Genomic DNA, 21,966 nt, shown 5'->3' with positions numbered 1-21,966 from the left:
TGCAGCCATCAAAAACAATGAGTTTGTGTCCTTTGTGGGGACATGGATGAACCTGGAAACCATCATTCTCAGCAAACTGACAGAAGAGCAGAAGATCAAACACCGCATGTTCTCACTAATAGGCGGGTGTTGAACAATGAGAACACATGGACACATGGAGGGGAACACTACACACTGGGGCCAGTTTGGGGGAAATAGTGGGGGGGCGGTGGAGAATGGGGAGTTGGGGAGAGATAGCAAGGGGAGAGATGCCAGATGTAGATGATGGGGAGGAATGCAGCAAATCACACTGCCACGTGTGTACCTATGCAACAATCTTGCATGTTCTTCACATGTACCCCAAAACCTAAAGTGCTATAAATAAATGGAAAAAAAAAGAAATTCAAATTACCAGTATCAGATATTTTTTTAAATCATCTTAAAATAGATCCTTTAGACTTTAAAGGAATAGCAAAGAATTGTTATGAAAAGCATTGTTTTAATTAATTTGATAGCTTAGATAAAAGGATAAAATGTAGGGAAAACACAATCTTCTGAAAATGACCCCAAAACAAACTGAAAAGCTAAACACACTTATATCCCTCCAAGTAATGAACATTCTTGTTTGTAGAGAAAATGATAGTGTCCGAGAAAATGCTAAAGAATCTCCAGAGATGACAAGAATTAAGTGGCAAGGTTAGCATGTTTATATGTCTAAAATGTCAATTTAAAAATTCAATTGCATTTATATATACTAACAGCAATGATAATTGAAATTTTTTAAATTAAAAACCTGTGAAAGCATCTGAACACATAAATACTTAGGAGCAGATGAGTAAGACTCATATGCTAATAACTACAAAACTTTTCAAACATAAATATTTTAAACACCTAGTAGATATATTGTATTCAAGAATTGGAAAACCCACAATTGTTAAGATATTAATTCAGTCCAAGATGATTTATAGATTCAACTCAATCTGAATAAAATTCCTAACATGTGCCTTTCAGAGGCAGACAATTGTTCTGCATACTGCTCTGCAAAGTGACTTTCCACTTCCCCCTCAAGGGTTATCATCTGTTTCTGTAACATTTCAAATCTGGATGGTCATGTGAACACTCTGAGCAATACAAGATGGTGCAAGTGACATTGTGCCAGTTCTGGACATAGCCCTTCATTGGCCTGCCATCTTCCACTTTCTACCTTGGGGATCTCTTAGTGCCATGTAAAGAGCCTGACTATCCTTTTGGAGAGATCTTGTGGTCCTTCATCTAAATGGATAGGAGGAAGGACTCAGTGGATCTCTTCCAGTCATCACCTCCAAGGTGCTATAAATGTGAAGTAAGCTTTCCTGGACCCTACAGATGCCCCAGCTATCAGCTGAATAATACTGAGTGACTTCAGTCCATGCCACATGAAGCAGAAGAAATACTCAGCCAACAACTGCCTGAATTCCTGGCCCATACAATTTGAAGATAAAATAAGATGGTGATTGTTTTAAGTCACAAAAACTGTGGAGCCTTTTACAGTGTGGGAAGGGATGACCAGAATAAAGAGTGGCACCTGTAAGTGTGGTGCTTCCATAACAACAATTTAAAGCATGTGACATAGGCTTTAATATCAGAAGCTAGATGACACTTAGAAGCATCTCCTGGACAGTGTAAGTGATGACTGAAAAGAAAGTAACCAGGGAAAAAGAAGTGACTCCTTATCTAGTGCCAGAAAGGGGTGGTGATACTGCCACATATAATAATGTAGAAAACAGAAAGTGTACTTAAGCGAACAGGTGGATCCAGCTAAAATTTTCAAGTGCAATATTGAAAGTTCAACCTGTTTCTTATAAAAGTGTGTGATATCGTAAGGCATAGGTAAAAATATAAATTAAAAGAATATCTTGAATTTTCTAGCAGAATGTACAAGAAAAATAATAACCCAAGCTTGCTGGTTTAAAAAATCAAACTAGTTTCTCTTTCCAGTCTGTCCAAAGATCTAAAGACTCTCAGTGTATGTAAGCTCACCTAGCTTCTGACATTAAAGCCAATGCCACATGCTTTAAATGTGAGAATAAACGTCATCTCAAAGTTGTCAACGGAAGATTCTTTGAGAAGACTTCAGAAAGAATTTAAAGTGTGTTTCATAAACCCCACCAATTAAACAATAATAATCCTAAAACTCTTACAGGAATTATCGTACTGCACACACAGACGTTCAGCTCAAACCCAAGAGTCAGTTGCAAAGGTATTTGTGAATATGACTCTTATAATGTTATAAATGCCAATAAAAACACAGAAATATTACAAAGTTTTTAAGGAAATTACACTGAAGGTAGCATCTTAGCCTTTTCTTGTGAACAAGAGTGTCTATTTTTGGTTATCTATTTCTCTCTTCCTCCATTGTATGCTGAGAATGTGAAAGAAAAACCCTGTCTCTAATTTATAGATCTGAAAATAGATAAGAACCAGAATAAAAGAGCTGTACATTAGAAATTGCACCAGTGAGCTTCATCCACACTCACTCTGCATATACAATTTGAGATCCTGAATATCAAATTGAAGTTATGATGGGACAAGGTGTTTACTGGACTGGGAGCTCCTAAATCCTGCTTTCCCAATCTAGGATCCCTGAAGTGCCATTACAAGTCTGACAATCTCACTGGAAAGATCTTGTTTACATATCCCTGTAGCTACATGAAGAGGGACATTCTTATTCTTTCTATAGTTAATTTGTTACACCAGAGATTTTCTATAGCATTTCTCATCTCTGAATTTCTCAACGTGTATATTAAAGGATTCAACATGGGTGTGATAACTGTATAAAACACAGTCATAAATTTATCAATAGGAAAGCTTAAAACAGGTCTAACATACATGAAAATACAGGGAACAAAAAAGAGGATAACCACGGTGGCATGGGAGCTGCAGGTAGACAGTGATTTACGCCTCCCTTCCCGACTGTAAGTTTTAAGGGAGTTTAGGATGACTCCATAGGAGATTAGTAGAAGGGTGAAGATGACCATACAGATTGCTCCACCATTGAAAACCACAGCGAGGCCTATAAAGTAGGTGTCAGTGCATGCCAGTTCCAATAATGGGTACATGTCACAGATGAAATGATCAATAACATTGGGGCCACAGAAAGGGAGACTATACACAACAGCAATCTGAAACACAGAATGAACTAAACCTCCAAACCAGGCCACCACTAACAGAAGGATGCAAACCTGTCGATTCATGATGGTCAAATAGTGCAGGGGCTTACAGATGGCCACATAGCGATCATACGCCATCACCACCAGAAGAAAGACCTCAGAACCACCAAATAGGTGTTCTATGAAGACCTGGCCCATGCAAGCTGGGAAGGAAACAGTGTTTTTATCACAGAGTAAGTCTATCATCAATTTGGGTGAAATGGCAGTAGAATATGCAGCATCCATAAATGACAAGTGGGCAAGGAAGAAATACATTGGGGAGCCCAAAGAGGGGCTGCCAATGATAGTCACCAGGATAAGCAGGTTCCCCACCATGGTCACAACGTATATAAAGGAAAACATTACAATAATGCTTTTCGCCCATCAGTGTCTTGAGCAAAACCCAAGAGAACAAACTCTGTAACATTGCTAATCTGGCCCATTGAATCTTCTTTCAGGCTTGTTTCAAAGTTAGGAGCTCAGAAGAGGACCTGGAATGACATTGTGAACAGGAATATCAATACATCCATTATGTTACTCAGCACATCATCATTATATCTTCAACAGTGGTTTACATTCAATGAACATTTAGTAAGTCCCTCTTGAGTTCCTCTTCCAATGGACCCAATAGATCCTCCCTTGACAATTCTATTTCTCCTCAAAATTGGTTTTGGGCCAACAGGTAAAACAAAAATCCATCTCCAAATCTTAGTAGGTATTCTGCAGAAAAGAGTAAAGTTATAATTATTCACATGTTTAATAACCCCTTCCATAAAATATGTTACTTCTTGGCACAGAAATCAGCTATGATAAACAGGTTCCTGCTCTCAAGAAACTTACTCTCTAGTGGCAGAGCTAAAATTAAAATAAGTAAATTGGCATTAATTCAGCCCTGTGAGTTTGTAGTAGTTGTCATATCCTTATAATATGATCTGTGTAACACCAGAAATAACATCTGATATGTCTCACTCAGTCCTACAGCATTCCATTGTTAAACTTTCAGTCCTTCATGTCTCAAAGATGCGTAGTCTTCATGAATCTCTCATTAAATGTCAAGAGACTAGACTTTGAAATGTATCACATAACTACAAATTAGTTAGTAAACTGTATCCTATAGCAATTACTTAGTCTTAATCTCTGATTGTCTGCTTTCTAAGGAGCTGTGTATCTCTCCACTTTATTCTTGCCTATACCACAATTCTTACCACATCTACATACACTATCCTGATTTTCAGCAATTAATATTGAACTGAACTCAACTAACTCATAAGTATCACCAACTAACTACCACATGCACTGCTATTTTTTTTTCAAAACTTTTGAGGTGAACCAGGTAGTGAGGGAGGAGAAAACAGAAATTTAAAAGAGAGGCAGATAACTGTAGGACATGGTTTCGCTCATAATGCTATCTAGGTACTAAGAGCACTCAAAAATAGAACCTCAGCATCCATATTCCAAAAGGAAGCATATTGAAGGGAAAATTCCAATCTTAATGTAAGAAGGCATGAGTTCAAGTCACTTTCTAAATGGAATTATAAATCTGTCTCAGTTTGCTAATTGGGAAACGGTTCGATTGAACTAGACAGACTCAGAATTCTTCCCAGTCAAATTACCTAGGAAACTATTAGTGCCACCCTACATTATTCTATTCTGCTGACATTTTTTCATGTTTTACATTTTTATTATTAAATAACAATTTTCAAGCTTATGAGAGTTGCATGAAAAATGCCAGCCTGTATATGTGATATTTGACAAATACAGTGAGCAAATAATGATTATATGCTCCTCATGGACTGTGCACCTATTTAAGATTCAAGACTCCTTTGGAGAGAAAATAGAGCACTGTGGTAAATAATGCAGACCCTCAAGCCACACTGCCTCTGCTGCAATCCCAGATACACCAATTACGATGTGACTTTGGGCTACTTACTGAAGCTCTTTGTGCTTCACTTTCATCATTTTTAGAATGGAGATACCAAGAGTTCTTACCTCTTACAGCTGTTATTTTATTGCAACAAAGTAAAGTGTCTAGAACAGTGGCTGGCACCTGATAAAGTCTCGGTATCTGATAGCTATTACTAGTGATATTGAACGCTTCATTGTGAACACTGGATCAGAACAAATAATTTAGATCTTTGTCAACTTGGTAAGATTTACAGACACAGTCCAGGATGAAATGAGTAAGACAACCGCACCTCATGAACTCCTTGAGAGGCATACATACATACAATAAAATTACATGTCTTAGGAATCATTGATTCAATTATATAGAAGTAATAATTTAACTGTGATGTGATGTATCTTGAGAAGTAAGCAGAATTATAGAAAAAATTGGATCTATCAGCACAGATATGGCTACATATTGAAGATGAAAGAAAAGAAGAATCAAATAAGATAAATTATAGTTAATAAATGAATATCTACAAGTAATAAGATTAATGTGATAATTAAGTGAGGCTAGTATTCTTTTAAAATTCTTCTTCAAAAGATTTCTTTTAATGAGGGAACACTGGAAGCACAACCTCCTTTGGTTTCCTGGGTTGACTCAGGAGGCTTTTTGGAGAAGCCATAAAAATTGATACAAACCAAATCCTAGTAAAAATAATTAAATAAAAGAAATTTCAAAAAGAAAAAATTATTGGTTTCTCTTTGTCTATAGATCTGATGGTTAGAGACAAACTTAAAGAAAAAAGAACAATAGGACAAGCAGAGATACAAACCCAACTTTCTGATTATTCGCTGCTGAAGAAACCGACAGAATGACTAAGCCTTAAGTCTAGACAAGATGACGCTGTTTACATACATCTGGCAGTGGAGGAGCACGCATGCAGGCAGAATGCCATCACTAGAAGCCCGCTGTGATGAACAGCCTATGTGTCATTCACACTCTCTCTTCCAGCTGATTCCCGAGTTCTGTCATTGTTGAAGCTGTAGACTAATAAAGACACACCTGCTGAAGGACACAAGAGTATAATGTAGTCTACATGCCGTTCTCTTTTTCTTCACACCTTACTTGCTGCAAGTATTAGTTCTTTTTCTCATGTAATCATCAGTGATAAATTTCATCAAGCTAAATCTTCTATTGGGCAGTTTCACAGTTTACTTGAAAAAAAAATAGGATATGTAAACTATCCCCTACAGTTTAAGTGATCAAAGATTTACTACCTTACAAAACTGGAAGATAGCATAATAGACTATTAAACCACTAAGTTAACACTTTTCTAATGAAAAGACATTTAACTCAATTTCTTCACAACGTGACATTTTCAAAAGATAAAATTACATAACACAAAAACAATCCTCCAAAGTACTTAATGAATACAGATTTATAAATGTATTTTAATGATAGTACACAAGTTACTTTCTGGATCGTGGGTTTCTTTACATGCACATACTATTATGTTTGCTGAGATAATTTTTAGATTTACATACAAAAATCTGTATCATGCTTGGAGAACATAACAGTCATTGATTCCTTTACACTCTAACACACTTGACATGATATGCAATTTTTAATTCTTTAGTCAAATATATCTAAAAGTAATTCTACATATTCATTACCATATCATGTAAAATATTATATCCTATAAATTAAGATGATAAATCTATTGGTTTATTTATTATAGATGTAACATGGAACATGTTTCTCTACTTAATGGCAAAAAGAAAAATAAATGCCTATCAGACTATAATCTAAAGCCAAATGTACTTTGTATACTCTGATTAATGTCTGTGTTTTACTAGCTTAATTTTCTCAATTAGAATTCCTCCAATGAAAATATATCATAAATAAGACATTAGCCATTTTTAAACATGTCACAGGAATTTCCAATGAATATCCCTGTCAGTGGTTTCAAGAATTCACATCTTGAGCTTTGTCACTGGTCAAAAAAAATCAGTGCTTCTTTTATTGAGGATTGCTGTAGATACTTCATGCATCTATGTGTGATCATAAAACACAGGAAAATGAATGACTTATCCATGGATCTAGAAATAGTTTTTAGTGGCTACCGTTTTCATTTTTTCCACACAGACTACTCATTATTTCACTCTTTCAGAAAAGGATAAAAGTATTCAAAGCAAGTACCAAAAATATAAAGGTGCTTAAACATAATGTCAATATTTACTGTAAAAAGGTAGTTGAATATTCTCACCTGCTGAAAAAATTTCTTCATAGAAAAACAAAGATTCTGCATTTGCATGACTATATAAAAATTGACCTAATTAGTGGAAATTAACCTGGACAAGTTCATTATTTAGTGGCACAAATAAACAAACAAAAAATTTAGTAACACTAAAATTCATTATTTAAATGCTTCTCTTCTCAGTCAATTATGGTGAAGCAACCATAAGTACTTTACTGTGATTGAGAAATTATGATAACACTCATGTGCCTAGCTATTGAGCTCTGTAACTAACAAGGAAAATGCAAGGAATTAACTTTGCAAAAAAAGTCAACGGTAGAGATTTCTCTTCCTTTAAATTAGGAAAGAACTGGTCTTAGAAATAAGTTATTTAAATGACTAAAAGTTTGAAGAGTTCTGCCTAAATTTAAATCTTTCAGTTATTCAAATAGCATATTCCTAAAACACTTCTTTCCTAATTAAATGCAGATCTCCATATCTTCCCAATCTCATTCCAGGAAATTGAGACCTTTCACAAGTCATTAAAAGCAATAGTGGATATGACAAGAAAACATCATACCTAGAGAATTAGATACAAACTGAAGGCATACTCTACCTTTGGTGGGAGTTTAACTCTTGAGATATCACTTGGGTTTTCTTATCAGAAAAATAAATCTTCATTACTGTGTGCAGACACAGTATACGACTTTTACATCATCACTGTTTTAAATGAAAGAGACAGTAAGGTCAATGTGGGTTAATTAGAATATTCAGTACAAATTCAAATGAAGTTATCTCTAAAAACAATTTTCCCTAGAACAATCCCTAAGGAAAAAACGTGGCTCTTGCCAAGGAAGAGGAGCTGAATGCCAAGTAATATGTAAAACTTTTGATGTAAATAAGAAAATTCTAAAGTAAATTGAAAAATAAAATATGAGTTTTATATTATGAAATATTTAGGGAAAGCAAATAATATTTCAGCCATAATGAACCATCCCCATATTTTCTTACTGAATGATAAAACCAGCAAAGAGTTGCCTTACCCTTGCTATTAGAAGTCTGTGGCCAAGAAGCCCTGATGCTCAAAAGCAGAGAGCTTTGAACTGAAGCTGATGTTCTAATTATTGGAAGATAGAGAGTCACAGTTCTGCAATTTTAGGTTAGACTGCAGGATTTTGATCAAGACCTGAATTTGTATCAGATGCAACCATAATGATATATAGTCCATTAATTCATTCCCTTAATTTTATTCCAATATTAATTCAATAACTATTTTACAAGGAATACATTGTAATTTTACAACAAGGGAATCATTCCCTAAGGATTTACCTTGCTCTTTCCATAAATTGGCTTGTCCTTGGCTCCACTGAGCATCTTTACCTCATTGTATGTCTAGTTAATACTGGAACTTCCGTGTCATAGGGGCCTTAGGTATAGAGTCCCATAAATACTTATCTGAACCAGCTAAAGATATTTATTACATAATAGGCACCACTAAACATGATTTATCATATAGTAGCATCCACTAAAGGCTGGCAGTTTTCAACTTGCCTAATAAATGGTTTAAATCTAGCCAACCCAAATGTAATTTGGATCACTTCTAAGATTTAAAGAGCACATCTAGATGCTATGTTCTCTCGTTGGTAAATGGTAAAAGATGCACAAACCTATCTTTAATTCTAAAAAATGATTTGATGTGAGCAAAGATACTATGTGTTAAACTATGACTCCAAGATGGAGAATTAATATAAGAATAAGACATAATTCTCCATGTCCCTTCCAGGTGAAGTCAAAGAACTGCTAATGCTTTCCATTTATCTGAATGAGGCAAAAGTGTTTGCTGGCTCAGATGATGCCTATGACAGCCCAGAATCTGAATTTATTTGCTCCAATTAAAAAATACATTGAAAATATCAACTGATAAACATATTGCCTCAAAATATGCCATAGTCTACAGTAATTCTCCATAACTCACATTAATTACCAAAGTGGACAGTAAAATATAGATATAATACATAATTTATCTTCTAAAAAAAGGCAGAAATCACTTGTTTTATACCAAGTTGAAAATAAGAAAAAATACAAGAGCTAGAAAAATGTGAAATACATGTACTTCAAAGCATTTAAAAACTTTAATAAGTAAAGAATTTGTGGGAATAACATTTCAAAGAAAAGCCAGAGAGCTAAATTTTGCTTTTGGGTTCTTTTCTCTAACAGTATGGAATAAGTCTAAAGCCATAAGTGAAAGCCTTAAAAATTGGGTGGAGCTTTATATTGACATTGTTCCCTGAAGAATAAGTGAACCTCAAAATTTACCAAGGAAAAGAGTCCTTTATAAACAACCAGGCTTTCATTTGAGACCACAGAGGAATTTATTCTTGGAGTAGGGATAAGTAGACAATGGAGTAGTATGCAAAGGAACTCAAGCCCAGCTTAGGTCATCTCATTTCTTCATTGCATTAATGTTGCCTGGGATTTTTAGATCTTCAACCTTAGCTGCTAGCTAGAAAAATAGTTAATCCTCTTTTAAACAAAACCAACATAGGTGGCTCATGCCTGTAATCCCAGCACTTTGGGAGGCCAAGGTGGGCAGATCACAAGGTCAAGAAATCAAGACCATCCTGGTCAACATGGTGAAACCCTATTTCTACTAAAAAAAAAAAAAAATTAGCTGGGCATGGTGGTGGGTGCCTGTAGTCCCAGCTACTTGGGAGGCTGAGGCAGGAGAATTGCTTGAACCCAGAAGGTGGAAGTTGCAGTGAGCCAAGATTGCACCATTGCACTCCAGCCTGAGCAACAAGAGTGAAACTCCATCTCAAAAAAAAAAAAAAGAAAAAAGAAAACCAAAATAATAAAAATCTTAATACATAGTGCCATTTTTATATGCAAAATGCAGCACTCAAAAATAACAAAGTATAGGAGAAGACAAGGCCTGATCAAAAGAAGAAAGCAAAATAAAACAGTTATAAATGATTCAAATAATGAAAAACAAGCATTTTTAGATGTGCCTCGTGTATACAAATAATTAAAACACAAGATGCTTAATACATTGAACAAACTAAATTTGAAAACGAAAATACACAGAAACAAAATTAGGAACTCAAAGGTTGGGTATAACAGAAGATTAGAAACAGTTAAACAGAGAAATAGTAAATTAGAAGAAAGATTGGAACAAAATATGCAGAACAAAGCAGAGAGCAATAAAGTAAATGCAGAAAATGGTATAAAAGAAGTATAAAATTCACAGTGCAAAACTCCAACATGCATTGAATTATAATTGCGGAAAGAGGACAGGTAAAATATTTGAAGATGTATGGCTATAATTTTTTAGGTTCAGGAGTACATGTGCAGGCTTGTTGTATAGATAAACTGGATGTCATGGTGGACAGATAATTTCATCACCTAGATAATAAGCATACCATTTGATAGGTATTTCTTCTGATACACTTCCTACTCCCAACATTCCCTATTAAGGCCTCAGCATCTGTTGCTCCCCTTCTCGTATCCATGTGTTTGTTCTTCTTGTTTATCTTGAACAACCAGTCTTATCTCTGACTGAAATAGTTAAGAATATGCAGTATTTGTTCTAGTATGTGAAGATAATGGCCTCTGGGTCTCTCCATGGTGCTACAAAGGATATGGTCTCAATGTTTTTATTGCTGCATAGTATTCCATGGTGTACATTTACCAATTTTTTTATCCAGTCTACTGTTGATGAGCATTTAGTTTGATTCTACATCTTTGCTAGTGTAATAATTGCTGTAATGAGCATATGTGATATTGATTGGCTGTGTCCCCACCCAGATCTCATCTTGAATTCACAGGTGTTGTGGGAGGGACCCAGTGGAAGGTAATTGAATGATGGGGGTAAGTCTTTCTCATGCTGTTTTTTTGATTGTGAATAAGACTCACAATATCTAATGGTTTTATAAGAGGGAGTGTGCCTGCACAAACTCTCTATTTGCCTGCTGCCATCTGTGTAAGACATGACTTGTTCTTCTTTGTCTACTCCCATGATTGTGAGGCCCCACCAGCCACTTGAAACTGTAAGTCCATTAAACCTTTCTTTTGTAAATTGCTCAGTCTTGGGTATGTCTTCATCAGCAGTGTGAAAATGGACTAAATTGGAACCAGTACAGTGGGGGCGTTACTGAAAACATAACCCAAAATAAAGAAGCAACTTTCAAACTGGGTAACAGTCAGAGGTTGTAATACCTTTGAGGACTCAGAAGAAGACAGGAAAATGTGGGCAAGATTGGAATTTTCTAGAGACTTGTGAAATGGCTTTGACTACAATTCTGATAATGGTATAAATAGTGAAATCAAGGCTGAGGTGGTTGCAGATGGAGATGAGGAACCTGTTGGGAACTGGAGCAAAGGTGACTCTTGTGATGTTTTACAAAGAGACTGGCAGCATTTTGTCCCTGCCCTAGAGAATAGTGGAACTTTGAACTTGAGAGAGATGATTTAGGGTATCTGTCAGAAGACATTTCTTATCAGCAGAGCATTCAAGAGGTGACATGGGTACTGTTAAATACATTCAGTTTTATAAGGAAAGCAGAGCATTGAAGTTTGGAAAATTTGCAATGTGACAATGCGATAGAAATGTGAATCTCATTTTCTGAGAAACAATTCAAGCAGACTGCAGATAATTGAACAGGTAATAAGGAGCGAATGTTCATCACCAAGACAATGTGAAAAATGTCTCTGAGGCATGTCAGAGAACTTTGTAGCAGCCTCTCTGATCACAGGCCTGGAAACCTAGATGGAAAAATGGTTTCTTGGGCCTGATCCAGCGTCCCTCTGCTGTGTGCAGTCTAGGGACTTGGTATCCTGCATCACAATTGCCCCAGCCATGATTTAAAGGGGTAAAGGTACAGTTCAGGATGTGGCTTCAGAGGGTGCAAGCCCCAAGCCTGGGCAGCTTCCACAGATGTTGCACCTACAGGTACACAGAAGTCGAGAATTTCGTTTGGGGAACCTCCAACTAGGTTTCAGAGGATATATGGAAATGCCTGGATGTCCAGGCAGAAGTTTGCTGCAGGGGGAGGAAACTCATGGAGAACCTCTGCTAGGACAGTGTGCAAGGGAAATGTGAGGTTAGAGCCCCAACACAGAGTCACCACTGGGGTGCTGCCTAGTGGAGCTGTGAAAAGAAAACCACAATGCTCCAGACTCCAGAATGGTAGATCCACCAACTGCTTGCATCATGCACCTGGAAAAGTTACAGACACAACACCAGCTTATGTAACCAGCCAGATGGAAGGCTATACCCTGCAAAGCCACAGAAACAGAGCCGTACAAGACCATGGGAATCCAGCTTTTATATCAGCATGACCTTGATGTGAGACATGGAGTCAAAGGAAATAATTCTGGAGCTTTAAGATTTGACTCCTCCACTAGATTTCAGACTTGCATGGGACCTCTAGCTCCTTAATTTGGCTAATTTCTCCCATTTGTAATGATTGTATTTACCCAATACCTGTACCTCCATTGTATCTAGAAAGTAACTAACTTGCTTTTGATTTTACAGGCTCATAGGCAGAAGGGACTTGCTTGTCTCAGATGAGACCTGGGACTGTGAACTTTTGAGTTAATGCTGAAATGAGTTAATACTTTGGGGAACTATTGGGAAGGCATGATTCATTTTGAAATGTGAGAACATGAGAGTTGGGAGTGGATGGGTGCAGATTGATATGGTTTGTCTCTGTCTGCACCCAAATCTCATCTTTAATTCCCACATGTTGTGGGAGAGACCTGATGGTAAGTAATCAAATCATGGGGGCAGGTATTTCCCATGCTGTTCTCATGACAGTGAATAAGTCTCAGGAGATCTGATTGTTTTATAATAAGGAGTTGGCCTACACAAGCTCTCTTTTTGCCTGCTGCCATCCATGTAAGACATAACTTGTTCCTCCTTGCCTTCTGCCACGGTTGTATGGTCTCTCCAGCCTCTTAGAACAGTAAGTCCATTAAATTGCCAGACTCAGGTATGGCACAGTGCTGTAATCAGCACTATGAAAACAGACTAATACACTATGCATTGCTGTATTTTTATAATAAAACAATTTACGTTCCTTTGAGTATATACTTAATAATGAGATTGCTGGGTGAAACGTTAATTCTGTTTCTAGATCGTTGATTGCCACACTGCTTTCCATAATGAAGAAATTTACACACCCACCAGCAGTGTATAAGCATTCCCTTTTCTTTGCAACTTTACCATCATCTGTTATTTTATTACCATTTGATATTAACTATTTTGACTGTTGTGGAATGGTAACTAATTGTGCTTTTGAATTGCATTTTTCTAATATTTCATTACGTTAAGCATTTTTTCCTTTTTTTTCTTTTTTACTTTTTTTATTTGTTAGCCCTTTGTCAGATGGGTGGATTGCAAAAATTTTTTCCCATTCTCTTGGTTGCCAGTTCACTTTAATTATTGTTTCTTTTGCTGTGCAGAAACTCTGGAGTTTAATTAGATCCCATTTGTCCATTTTGGCTTTTGTTGCCATTGCTTTTGGTGTTTTAGCCATGAAGTCCTTGTCTATGCCTATGTCCTGAATAGTTTTGCCTAGGTTTTCTTCTAGGGTTTTTATGGTGTTAGGTCTTATGTTTAAGTCTTTAATCCATCTGGAGTTAATTTAAGTGTAAAGTGCCAGGAAAGGGTCCACTTTCTGCTTTCTGCACATAGCTAGCCAGTTTTCCCAACACCATTTATTAAACAGAGAATTCTTTCCCCATTGCTTTTTTTTTTGTCATGTTTACCAAAGATCAAATGGTTATAGATCTGTGACATTGCCTCTGAAACATTTTATGCTCAAAGTTAAGAAAAATCAGTATCATCATAATGGCCATACTGCCCAAAGTAATTTCTATATTCAATGCTATTCCCATTAAGCTACCATTTACTTTCTTCATAGAATTTTTAAAATCTACTTTAAATTTTATAGGGAACCAAAAAAAAAGCCCATATAGCCAAAATAATTCTAAGCAAAAAGAACAAAGCTGGAGACATCTCACTACCTGACTACAACCTATACTACAAAACTATAGTAACCAAAACAGCATGGTACTGGTACCAAAACAGCATGGTACTGGTACCAAAACAGGTACACAGACCAACGGAATAGAGCAGAGGCCTCAGAAATAACACCACACATCTACAACCATCTGATCTTTGACAAACCTGACAAAAGCAAGCAATGGGGAGAGGATTTCCTGCTTAATGGTTTATTAAATTATTAAATAAATTAAATAGTCAGCTAGCATGCTGGCTAGCCACATGCAGAAAACTGAAACTGAACCCCTTCCTTATACCTTACACAAAAATTAACTCAAGATGAATTAAAGACTTAAATGTAAAACCTAAAACTACAAAAACCCTAGAGGAACACCTAGGTAATACCATTCAGGACATAGGCATGGACAAAGACTTCATGACCAAAACACCAAAAGCAACTGCAACAAAAGCCAAATTTGACAAATGGGATCGAATTAAACTAAAGAGCCTCTGCAGAGCAAAAGAAACTATCATCAGAGTGAACAGGCAACCTACAAAATAGGAGAAAATTTTTGCAATCTATCCAGCTGACAAAGTTCTAATATCCAGAATTTACCAAAGAACTTAAACAAATTTACAAGAAACAAACAACCCCATCAAAAAATTGGTGAAGGATATAAGCAGATACTTCTCAAAAGAAGACATTTATACTGCAACAAACATACCAAAAAAAGTTCATCATCACTGATCATAGAAAAATGCAAATTAAAACCACAATGAAATACCACCTCACATCAGTTAGAATGGCAATCATTAAAAATTCAGGAAACAACAGATGCTGGAGAGGCTGTGGAGAAATAGGAATGCTTTTATACTGTTGGTGGAAGTGTAAATTAGTTCATCCATTGTGACAGACAGTGTGGCAATTCCTCAAGATCTAGAACCAGAAATGCTATTTGACACAGCAATCCCATTACTGGGTATATACCCAAAAGATTTTAAATCATTCTACTATATAGACACATACGCATATATGTTTGTTGCAGCACTACTTACAATAGCAAAAACTTGAAACCAATCCAAATGCCCATCAATGATAAACTGGATAAAGAAAATGTGGTACATATATACCATGCAATACTATGCAGCCATAAAAAAGAATGAGTTCCTGTCCTTTGTAGGGACATAGATGCAGCTGGAAACCATCATTCTCAGCAAACTAATACAGGAACAGAAAACCAAACACTGCCTGTTCTCACTCATAATTGAGAGTTGTACAATGAGAACACATGAACACAGGAAAGGGAACATCACACACCAGGGGACTGTTTGGGGTAGGGGCAAAGGGAGGGAGAGCATTAGGACAAATACCTAATGCATACAGGGCTTAAAACCTAGATGATGGGTTGATGGGTGAAGCAAACCACCATGACACATGTATACCTATGTAACAAATCTTCATGTTTTGTACATGTATCCCAGAACTTAAAGTATAATAAATAAAAATAAAAATAAAAAACTTTGTGAAATCCTACTTTCAGAAAGGTTATTTTAGGTTACCTATCAGGGCTTTATAGTTTTAGGTTTTACATTTAAAGTATTGATTCATCTTGAGTTAATTTTTGTATATGATGTAAGGGAGGGGTCCAGTTTCACTCTTCTACATATGGCTAGCCAGTCATCTGAGTATGATTTATTCAATAGGGAGTTCTTTCCATATTGCTGGGTTTTGTTGACTTTGTTAAAGATCAGTTTGTTATAAGTGTGCAGCATTATTTTGAGGCTGTATACTGTTCCATTGGTCTATGTGTCTGTTTTTGTACCAGTACCGTGTTCTTCTGGTTACTGTAGCCCTGTGGTATAGCAGTATAGTTTGAAGTCAGGTAATGTGATGCCTCCAGCTTTATTCTTTTTGCTTAGGATTATCTTGGCCTTTAGAGCTCTTTTGTAGTTCCCTGTGAATTTTCAAATACTTCTTCCTAATGCTGTGAAGAATGCCATGATAGTTTGATAGAAATTCATTGAATCTGTACATTTCTTTGCGAAGTATGGGTATTTTAACAATATTGCTTCTTACTATCCATGAGAATTGATGTTTTGTATTTATTTGCATCGCCTCTGATTTCCTTTTTTTTTATTATTTTTTTATTGCATTTTAGGTTTAGGGGTACATGTGAAGAACATGGAAGATTGTTGCATAGGTACACACATGGCAGCGTGATTTGCTGCCTTCCTCTGACTTCCTTTAACAGTGTTTTATAATTCTCATTGTAGAGCTGTTTCACCTCCTGACTTAGCTCTATTTCTAGATAATTTACCCTATGATATTTGCGAATGGGATTACTTTCCCCATTTGGCTCTTGGCTTGGATGCTATTGATGTATAGTAATGGTACCAATTTTTGTATGTTGATTTTATATCCTGAAACTTTGCTAAAGGTATTTAACAGAGTGAGAAGCTTTTTGGCAGAGCCTATGGGGTTTTCTAGATATAGAATTGTGCTGTCTGCAAAATGTGATAGTTTGATTTCTGCTCTTCCTATTTTTTTCTTTGCATTTTATTTCTCTTGTTTGATTACTCTGACCAGGACTTCTCAAACTATGTTAAATAGAAGCAGTAAAAGAGGGCATTCTTGGCTTCTGCCAATTTTCAAGGGGAATGCTTCCAGTTTTTGCCCATTCAGTATATTATTGGCTATAGGTCTGCAATAGATGGCCTCTGTTATTTTGAACTATATTCCTTCAATTCCTAATTTATTGAGGGTTAACATGCAGAGACATTGAATTTTATTATAGGTGTTTTCAGCATCTATCAAGATAACTGTGGTTTTTGTCTTTAGTTCTGCTTATGTGTTGAATCACATTTATGTATTTGCATATGTTAAATCAACCTTGCATCCCAGAGAAAAGGCCAATTTGATCAAGGCAGATTAGATTTTTTATGTGCTACTGGGGTTGGATTTGCTAGTATTTTGTTGAGAATTTTTGCGTCTGTGTTTATCAAGGATATTAGCATGAAATTTTATTTTATTGTTGTGTCTCTGCCAAGTTTTGTTATCAGAATGATTCTGGCCTGACAGAATGAGTTAAGGAGGAATCCTTCCTTTTCCATTTTTTGAAATACTTTCCATAGCAATGGCACCAGCTACTATTTTATGTGTGGTAGAATGCAACTGTGAATCCATCTGGTCCTGGGTTTTTTCTGGTTGTTAGGCTTTTTATTAGTGATTCAGTTTTGGAACTGATTATTGGTCTCTTCAGGGATTCAATTTCTTCCTGGTTCACTGTTGGGAGGTTTCATGTGTCCAGGAATTTATCCCTTTCTTTTAGATTTCCTAGTTTGTGTGGATAGAGGTGTTCATAATAGTCTCTGAGGGATTTTGTATTTTTATGGGGTTTGTGGTAACATTACCTCTTTCATTTCTGATTGTGATTATTTGAATCTTCTCTTCTTTTTCATTATTCTAGTTAGCAGTCTATCTATCTTATTAATTTTTTCAAAGAACAAATGCTGAATTCATGGATCTTTTGTGTGGTCTTTTATGTCTCAGTTTCCTTCAGTTCAGCTCTAATTTTGGTTATTTCTTGTCTTCTGCTAGCTTTGGGGTTGGCTTGCTCTTGCTTTTCTAGTCTTACTAGTTCTGATGGTAGGTTGTACTTTGAGATCTCTCTAATTTTTTGATGTGGGCATTCAGTGCTATAACCTTCCCTCTTAATACTGCTTTAGCTGTGTCCCAGAGATTCTGTTATGTTTTATCTTTGTTCTCATTAGTCTCAAAGAATTTCTTCATTTCTGCCTTAAGTTTGTTATTTACCCAAAGTCATTCTGGTGTAGGTTGCTTAATTTCCATGTAATCACATTGTTTTGAATAAATTTCTTAATATCCATTTCTATTTGTATTTCACTGTGGTCCAAGACTATGATTTTTGTTCTTTTCCATTTGCTAAGAATTGTTTTATGTCCAATTGTGTGATCAATTTTGGACTAGTTGCCATGTGATGATGAGAGGAATATGGTTTCTGTTGTTTTGGGGTAGATAATTCTGTAGATGTCCATTAGATCCATTTGGTCAAGTGTTGAGTCCAGATCCCAAATATCTTTGTTAATTTCTGCCTGGATAATCTGTCTATACATCAGTGGGGCGTTGAACTCTCACGCTATCATTGTGTGGAAATCGATATTTCTTTGTATGTTTCTAAGAACTTGCTTTGTGAATCTGGGTGCTCCAGTGTTAGGTACATGAATACTTAGTATTGTTAGATCTTCTTTCTGAAATGAACCTTTTACCATTGTATAATGTTCTTCTTTGTCTTTCTTGATATTTATGGGTTTAAAGTCTATTTTTTCTGAAATTAGGATTGCAACTTCTGCTTTTCTCTATCTTCCATTTGCATGGTAGATGTTTCTTCATCTGTTTGAGTCTATGGATGTCACTGCATGTGAGATTGGTCTTTTGAAGACCTCATACCATTAGGTCTTGCTTCTTCATCCATCTTGACACTTGGTGCCTTTTAACTGGAAAATTTAGCCTGTTTACATTCAAGAACAGTATTGTTATGTGTGGATTTTATCCTGTCATTTTGTTGTTAGCTAGTTAGTATGCAAACTCGTTTGTGTGGCTGCTTTATAGTGCCGCTGGTCTATGGGTTTCAGTGTGTTTTTGTAGTGGTTGGAAACTGCCTTGCCTTTCCATAGTAAGCTCTCCTTTCAGGACCTCTTGGAAGGCAGTCCTGGTAGTAACAAATACCCTCAGTATTTGCTTGTCTGAAAAGTTCTAAGGGCCTAAGGGTCTATTTCTCCTACACTTATGAAGCTTAATTTGGCCAGCTATGAAATTGTGGGCTGGAATTTCATTTTTTTTCTTTAAGAATGCTAAATACAAGCCCCCAAACTCTTCTGGCTTGCAGAGCTTCTGCCAAAATATCCACTGTTATCTTGACAGGGATTCCTTTGTAGATGACCTGTCCCTTTTTTCTAGCTACCTTTAACTTTTTTTTTCTTTCATATTGACCTTGAAGAATCTGATGATTATGTGTCTTGGGGATAGTCTTCTTGTGTTGTATCTCTCAGGGGTTCTCTGCATTTCCTGGATCTGAATGTTGGTCTCTCTAGGGAGGTTAGACAAGTTTTCATGGATGATATCCTGAAATGTCTTTTTTAAATTCTTGCTTTATCCCCATCTCTTTCAGAGATGCTGGTAAGTCATAGATTTGGTCTCTACATAATCCCATATTTCTCAGATGTTTTATTCATTCTTTTTATTTATTTGTTTATTTATTGTCTAAGTTATTTCAGACATCAAGTACTCAAGCTCTGAGATTCTTTTCCTCAGCTTGGTATACTCTATTGTTAATACTTGTGATTACATTATGCAATTCTTGTAGTGTGTTTTTTAGCTCTATTTGATGAGTTTGGTTCCTTTTCATGGTGGCTATTTCATCTATAGGGTCTCCTGAATATATATTCTCCTGAATGTCAATGATCTTCATTGCTATCCATATTCTAAATTCTATTCTGTCATTTAATTCATTTTAGCCCAGTTAAGAACCCTTGCTGGGGAACTAGTGTGGTTATTTGGAGGAAGAAAGGCACTCTGGCTTTTGAGTTGCCTCAATTCTAGCACTGCTTCTTTCTCATTTGTGTAGACTGATGTTCCTTCAATTTCTGAAGTTTCTATCCCTTGGATGGATTTTTTTTTCCTTTTATCTTCTCTGATGCCCTTGTGAGTTTCATTATGGTATAAGGCACATTCTGTTGACTGACTTTGAGTCTAGTCCACTCATAACTACTGGAGGAACCCCCTTAAATTACTGTCTCCATGCCCACATTTCTTTTGTTGCATGTTCTGGTTCATGGGGTTACTTCAAGCAGGGGCCACAGTTGGAAGACAAGGCATATCCTTGCCTGATCAACCCTAATCTGCTGTGCATGTACTTCCTGGGGAAACACGGGATTGTGCCTACCAGAAATAGGACCACTGGGTTGGAAATTCTAGAAAGTGTGCCACATCTGGCTATGGGATGCAGGCTAGGTGGAGATGCCTGCCCTGTCATTTGGGTATTTCCAGGACAATGGGAGGCTGTGCACCTCAGCAAATTCAGGTATAAGTAGGACCCCAGGGCTCTAGGCTCTAGAAGACATGCCTTGACTGCCTACCATTATCAGGGGTAGTTGGAGGTGCCAGTCTGCCATCTATCTAATTGCTTCCTGGGACAACAGGAAGCTGTGTATACTGGCTGAGATCCCACAAAAGCAGGGCCTCTGGCTGGAAGCTCTAGTAGGCATTGCCCACCTGGCTACCAGTGGCAGGAATGGGCGTAGCTGCATGCTCTGCCTACAGGGTGTTTCCTGAGACAACAAGATACTGTGCCCCCAACCTGAGTTCCCACAGAATCAGGACTGCTGGGCTAGAAGTTCCAGCTGGCATTGCCCACATAGCTATCAGCAGCAGAGCGTATGGAGTTGTCTACCATTTTTTGTCTACCATCTTCCCAAAAGATGGCTTTTGGGAAGCCATCTGCATGCTTCCCAAAACAACAGGAGGCTGAGCCCACAGGCTGATTTCATGCAGAAGCAGGGCCACCGGGCTGGAAGCTATAGCATGGTTGCCCACCTGGCTACCTGTGGCAGGGTGGCTGCAGTGTCATGCACCTTGCCATCTGCATATTTCCGAGGACAATAGGAGGCTGTGCCCTCCAGCTGAGATCACATAGCAGTAGGTTTTCTGGACCATAAGCTCTAGCAGGTGTTGCCTGTCTGGCTACCAAGGGCAGGGGTGGGTGGGGTCACACACTTTGCTGTCCAGATGTTTCCCAGTACACCAGGATGCTGTGTTCTTCAGCTAAGTTCAAACAGATGGCTGAAACTTTTCTATAACTGTTGAAATACATTAAGCTATAAATTAATGGAGTTTAAAAGCTCATAAAAAAACTTTTATGAGAATAAATAATTTTAAAAGGATAAATAGAAGCAACAAAGCAAAATAAAACAAAAAGAAAGTAAGACTGACAACCTATTTTTTTAAGAGAAGCAGTAAAAACCAGAACATTAAAAAACTTGATGGAGCTAAATAAAAATAAATGTCAATATATAATTAAACATCAATTTTGCAATCTTATAGAAATAAAGGAAAAATGTAGAAATTTTTTTGACCAGAGGAAAAAATACACTTAGAGATTTTTGTGACCAGCCAAAGACTATACTATTCAGAACTCTAAATAATGATCTTCAGAAAGAATAAAAGAACACTGACATGGAAAAAAGAAAATGCAAGAAAGAATAAAGATTAATAGAAAAAGATAACATGGGAGTAAACTGAAATGAATGTAAACTATATACAACATTATTAAACACAAAAGAAAGATGGTAAATATAAAACAAAATACATCATTAGTTTTACTTAAGAAAATAAATGAGCAAATGTTCCATATTTTGAAAAGAGGACTCAATAATAAGAGTCTTAAAGTCTCCCACTATTATTGTGTGGGAGTCTATGTCTCTTTGTAAGTCATTAAGAACTTGCCTTATGTATCTGGGTGCTCCTGTATTGGGTGCATATATAATTGAATTTTTTGTAACACAAAGGATAAATGCTTGAGGTGATGAATATACCATTTACCCTGATGTGATTATTACATATTGCATGCTATATCATAATATCTCAGGTATCCCA

General features: G+C 36.6%; 1 protein-coding gene and 1 pseudogene across 1 annotated transcript in view; both read right to left on the bottom strand.

The window, feature by feature from the left end:
* Nucleotides 1–2,663: 2,663 nt before the first annotated feature.
* On the bottom strand, nucleotides 2,664–3,610 carry LOC108318410 (annotated as a pseudogene).
* A 2,038-nt stretch (nucleotides 3,611–5,648) lies between these two features.
* LOC108318409 (olfactory receptor 4A5-like) overlaps nucleotides 5,649–21,966 on the bottom strand; it is a 27,115-nt gene continuing 10,797 nt past the window's right edge. Inside the window, exon 2 of the mRNA XM_017549451.1 lies at nucleotides 5,649–5,759. Coding sequence (XP_017404940.1) covers nucleotides 5,649–5,759 — 111 coding nt within the window. The remainder of the gene's footprint in view (nucleotides 5,760–21,966) is intronic.

This window comes from Cebus imitator, unplaced genomic scaffold, assembly GCF_001604975.1.
Source record: "Cebus imitator isolate Cc_AM_T3 unplaced genomic scaffold, Cebus_imitator-1.0 Scaffold218, whole genome shotgun sequence".
Lineage (NCBI taxonomy): Eukaryota > Metazoa > Chordata > Mammalia > Primates > Cebidae > Cebus > Cebus imitator.
The sequence above is the reverse complement of the archived record's forward strand: the minus strand, read 5'-3'. Positions and strand labels throughout refer to the sequence as shown.